Consider the following 6,000-nt stretch of genomic DNA (forward strand, 5'->3'; position numbering starts at 1 on the left):
AGCTATGCAGCACGTGTATCCATGAATACATGATCACTCTGCCAATGTGGACCCTTAAAGCATCAAACCAGTTCATTAAATGGCCACTGCGAGTGCTGAGCCCTTACTCCAACATACCGACATATTGCTACTAACATTTCTTCAGCTTTTGCTCTTGGCAAGCAGGTAAGAAGGAAAATGTACCCATGCACAACCCTTGTGCACTGCTATTCTGAGAATGGCTCTCACTGCTATAAAGAATAAATTTTCTCTGTAGCATTTACCATGTCTCATAATTTTCCCACGCTGCTTGATGTAAGCTTTCTTTGAATGGATAGAATTCACGATGTGCTCCCTCAAGTCCCTCACACCTGGAAAAGTTAGTGCACTATTTGTTATGTGTTGCAGCACTTTTTTTTTTTTTTTTTTTATTTAAAACTTCAATTAAAAATTCTCAGACACTTACACTGATGTGAGACTTGGGATCTATTTCTAAAATTCTAAACCACACAATCCTCAAACCACATGCACATTAATTCTTTTTAAATTAGTAAACCCCAAACATTCCAAACATCAGGTTCTTGCTTCAATAGTGTTAGCACAGAATCAGGCAAATGGCAAAAGGCATTTAGCTAATAAGGCAACCACGATACATGTTATTTTTCTACTGAGCAACCCACCAAAAAAAAGTGCATTTGGTATGAGACCATGTGCAGATCAGAAACACAAAACAGGTACAGTTAATTCAAGAACTGATCAAAACCCAATCCTGCAAAATCTTACAGGTAGGTCCTTGCAGGTGCTTAATTTCCATCAGAAATATTTCTTAGTGGTTTGAGATCTAATGAGGTCTCAAAAATACTTAACAGGTCCTAAAACTGTTCCTTTACACAGAGTAGATTTGTAGGATGCAAGGCATGAAAATAGAAACGCATGACAGGTAGGTGGAAGATGCCCTACCTATAAATGCTCAGAAAGCAGACAGAAGTCTGCTTATGTCGGTCTCTGTACTTAAAATCAAGCCAGTGTGTTACAGAGACTTACCCTTGCAACTCCACATTATAGTTGCACTTAGTCTTCGGGGTCCTGTACAAGTTCTTAACTTTACCTGTATACTTCTATTGAGAAAACCGTACCTCTGTTGGGTTGGTCTTCTCTCAAGTTCTTAGTATCACTAACAAAACATCAGCTTCAGAGGGGTTAAAAGCAGTTGAAAAACAACTGCAGACAGGCTGGTGCTGTTCAAAATCTCAGTCATGTCCAATGAAAAGATCTGACTAAGAAATGCCGATATCTTCTCTACACCGTCCCACACTAACACTGCTAGAATTTTAATGAGAAGTAAAACAAGAGTCCAAGAAGCATATAATATCCTTTTTTTCTTCCCCAGGAATAAGAAAGTAGGTTCTACCTATTTAGGTAGCAACTTGCCTCAAAGAGATTCATTGACATGTGATCAGATAAGTGCCGTAGATGAACAGGAGCCATCGCTGTAAGGTTTAACAAGGACATTCTCAATCAGAACTGCATAGGATATAGATCTTGTTTCCAACACAGCCCTGCCAGATCCCCAGATCTAACAATCCTTAGAATAAGCTGCAAGATAAACATCTCTTTCTTGACACCACTGCGTACTTCATTCCTGTTGCTGGAAAGAAGGGGGGAAAAAGGTAATTTTCACACCTGAAGCAAAGTCTTACCTCTAGTTAAAAGTTAGGTCTTTGAAATGCAGGTAGGCTGCACTGCAGAGAAAAGCAGGAAAAAATAACCTGTAACTTCTAAACACATTCTGAAAACGCAATTTTATCTAATTTTAACCACTTTTCTGTAGTTAACTATATCTTAGAATATATTTTACATTAAAAAAAATCACCCATAAGAGACAAGTTTTATAGGCAATCTTTATCTGCATCAGGAGATGTGACACATGCTCCACTGATTCAAATTTAAGTTGATTGCGGGAACCCCATCCTAACAAGCAAATTATCACAAGCTATATACAAATTTGTGGCTTGCATCATACAGGAGTTCTAGCCAGTTGATAACAGTCCTACCCAGCCTTCAAAACTACGTCTTGTTTTACCACTGCATTAAGTCCAGAATACAAGGGTGTGCAGTGGCTGAAGAAGAATGATTAAAACCGGGAAAGTGAAGTATTACATAGTAATATGCAAGGCAGTACTTCAGGAGCAATGATAAAAGTCTGTAGGATGAACAGAATTAAAACCACCTCTTTTTATTCTAAAAACTAAATGGATAAAATCCAAGTGGGATTATATCTGCACATAACTGTTTGGGCTAAGTAATTTGTATTAAAAACATATTCTACTACATCCAGAAATGCTTCATGCCTTGTTAACAGCTCCTTTTAGCTAAACTCTAATAAACATGTAATCACACTCATCACACCAATTTTTATAGGACAGAGATCAACTAAAAGGCATAGAATTAAATAAAGAGCAATTATTTCATAATGAACACTCTCCTTCTCCCCACCAGTGACTCCTTTTGCCTTCACATACAAAAGCACCTGATACACCATGCATAAAATTACAAAATGACTCTTTGCAAGCAATTTCTCAAAAAACATGTGAATCTGACACTCTCCCCCAGGAATCAGGAGCTCACTGATGGCAGATAGAGAACCAAGATATTATTTGCGCAGAAAATAAGAAACACATTAGACCAAGAGTCTTATATCCAGACAACAAAAATGCAACTTCATATCATCTGCTTATTTCACAAGCTTGCCACATATTGCCAGGGATAATTTTATGATCTTTATTACATACTAAAATAACCACTGATTGATTTTAGATTTAAAATGGGAACATGCAACTATAAGAGGAAAATCACATAAACAAACCAATGCTGGGAAACATAATAGAAAGAAGGAGTAACTTTATCTATACATCAACAACTGCATTAGTTTACATAGCAAAAAATAAATTCCAGACAATCTTCCCCCCACCCCATTCATCTAGAGTTAAAAACAAGTCTACTACTAGAGATGGAAAAGAAATTTCCATGTAAATTCTGTAATACTTTCAAGGGATAGATAATGGTCAAAAAAAGACAACTTGACCCTAAAATTACATCATCAAAATCAGCTGCAGTCCACACTGCATAGCTTATCTTTTTTCACTGTCATGGGTCCAAGAAAAAGGTAACGGGTATTTACTGTTGATCTACCTTCTAATTCCTAATCTTTCACTGAAGTGCAAGCTATACTACATGGCTGTCATGATCTTAAAATCCAGAAGGAAGTCAGTTTACTTCTCTTAATGCAGCAAAATACAAATTCCATAGCAGAAAATGTACTCTCAGAACCAAACCAGAAAACAGGACGGACTGGACTCTGTGTCTCATATAGCCCTAATTCCTTGTGAAGCAAATCTTTATTACTATTTTAATTTTTTAATGGTGGGGGAGAAAAAAGTCAAAAATAGAACAGGCTGGCACCCAGAACTGGAGCAGAAGCAAAGGGAAGAGGGGAAAGTGGAGGTGAGGAGAATGAGAGTTGGTTTGTTGTTTTTTTTTCAGGCCAAGTTACATCACTCCCAGTTTTTAAAGGATCATCCAGAACGAAAATGCAGTGAAGTGGTGACGGTTACGCTAGTTTCTAATTTGCAAGGATAGGGAGAAAAGGAAGTGATAATTTCCAAAGACCTCTTTAGGATTACAGCTATGACTTCCTTTCTTAAAGCCCCTCGAACACATTACATAGTGTTTTTCACAGTTTCTGATGTAAGGCCCTTACACATATTCCATGTTTGTACTGGATCTAGCACAGCAGGTTACCAGACCACTGCAGAGTCAGGAAAAAGCAACTCCATCCTAAACACACCTTCAAATATGTTAGATTATATGCTGCAGGTTCCTGTCAGTATTAGGTTTAGGTCCCTACCTAGTGTAGGACCAAGATTTTCATATTTTATGTTTTGAACACAGATGCTATACTAACTGCTGCAGAGGATAAATCTAAAACCTGTAGAGCATTGAGGCAACGTGGGAAAGAAAAGTGCAGCAGAAAAAACCAGGAGGCAAACCGTGCTCAGAACAGAGCACCCCTTCACAAATAGCTCTTGCTTCTTCACAAATAACGCATTGGATTTCCATTTGAACAACCAAAAGCTTGGGTGCGTGTGATTTTTGGTTTTTTGTATTTGGTGCCCAGTGTTTATCTGATTCCCTGAGATTTAATTTTCATGGTCCAATTGCTTAAGTGCCAAGGTTTATCACTGCTGCTTTTGTGCCACTTACTCAGGTTAACTGGGCACTTGTCTTCCTATGCCTCAAAGAGTCACACTGAGAAGCTCTGTCACACTTTATTTCTTTTAAAAGCAAAGAGATGCTGAGAGTACCTGCTATCCATGCTGGCAGAACCGAGTTGTTGCCAGCCACTTAGTTGCCTACAATTCTTTTTGAAGATCCAACAGCTGTAGTGAAATGTAAACAGCTCAAACACATTATAACATTTAACTGAAATTCCCCTCAAACATTCAGAAGCATCATCACTAACACTGAAATAACTTACGCAAACAAGATACCAACACAGTATATGGAAGCAATGTTGCTGAGTGCTCAAGACTGCTGCCCACAGAGACAGGCAAGTGTTTCAGCATTACTAGACTCAGTGGGCTGCATTATTGCCACTGCAACTTCAGAAAGAAAAACAATGTAGCATTGCCTTATCCACTGGTATTAAACTATATTGAATTACTATTAAATTATTTGCACCTCTGAAGTAATTTTCAAATATTTTCAATAGCTGTTCAGGTCCTCTGTAGTGCTGGTTCATGACCCACAGACTACTACAGCAACAGAAAATGCTTTAAATTTTTTTCGCCTTTCTGCCTGGGGATGGGGAGAAAAGAATAGGACAAGAAAAAAAATCTTTGAAGCCGGAACAACCTGATCCTCACAAATTGATTCAGAGTCTGCTTACAATCCAGGAGAGTATCTCAAATCCAAGCAGTGTTAACAAAAAAAAAAAACAACACACCACAAAGGAACAGGAGCTTTCAATGAAGGTAAAAAGTATTTGCTTTTTAATATGTACGTAAGTCACAGTATCTGTTTTGAGATCATTACACCAGGTAACACTTTCATTGTGTTCTCAAAGTATTTTACAAGAGCCTATCTATACACTGAAGGAGCAGTTACTAACTAAAGGAACCCAAAAACTGTGGTTTCAAAGGAAAAATACAGCCAGTGACCACCATTCTTTCCATTCATCTTTACCAATGGTTGTACAACACACCATTTTTAAAAATGCAAAAGCCAACACAATAAGTAAATGAAATCAAAGGATATATAAATTTCAAGGTTTTTCTGGCAGTCCTTACCTGATGCTGGTAGTAAAACACAACCATAATCTAATACAACCATTTGAAATTATTTTACAGATTATAGTTTTAGGCAATTTTCAACGTATCACTCTGGCAAAAAAAAAAAAAATCTTTAAGGCAAAACAATCATTTAATGCAATTTCCATTAAAAGAACAGAATACATTAAGAAAGAGCAGCTATATATCAGAACATACTGAAATGAAGACAGACCTGGTGTGCTAGTGGAATTTTAGTTGAAAGCTATATAGATTTAAAGACATTATTCAAGTCAAAACTCAAGTTGAACTTGAGGGTAAAAAACACCCGGTAAAGTACTAACTGTGTATGATAGCAGGCTACACAATACATACTCATTCTTTTTGCAGTAGTTATTTGCAAGGCTGTAGCACTGAAATTTCTCCTTCAGCAATAAATTATTTACTATGATACAGTGTACAGAACAATGGTGAAAGATTTGTTGACGAGTCAGAAGACAGACAAACTGCAGAAGTCCATGTCTCTGAAAATGAGAAATGGAGACAACAGCCTCCTTGCATCTTCATTAGCTAGATCCCTTCTCTGCTTTGGCAGCAGAAGCCTCCAGAGGAGTAGCTTCCAAATCTTCTCTCAACTTCTCTTTTTCTTCATTTTCATCCTCTTGAGGGTAAAGATCTGGGTATTTTTGCATGC

The 6,000-nt window shown here is 37.5% G+C and overlaps 1 protein-coding gene across 1 annotated transcript in view; it reads right to left on the reverse strand.

Moving 5' to 3' along the window:
* Positions 1-5,872: 5,872 nt before the first annotated feature.
* Positions 5,873-6,000, reverse strand: part of CHCHD4 (coiled-coil-helix-coiled-coil-helix domain containing 4) — a gene marked incomplete at its 5' end in the record, with an annotated part of 7,338 nt that continues 7,210 nt past the window's right edge. The window contains one exon of the mRNA XM_010087363.1: positions 5,873-6,000. This exon is cut by the window's right edge and continues 1 nt beyond it. Within this exon, the coding sequence (XP_010085665.1) occupies positions 5,873-6,000 (128 nt within the window).

Source organism: Pterocles gutturalis, unplaced genomic scaffold (assembly GCF_000699245.1).
Source record: "Pterocles gutturalis isolate BGI_N339 unplaced genomic scaffold, ASM69924v1 scaffold6921, whole genome shotgun sequence".
Taxonomy (NCBI): Eukaryota; Metazoa; Chordata; class Aves; order Pterocliformes; family Pteroclidae; genus Pterocles; species Pterocles gutturalis.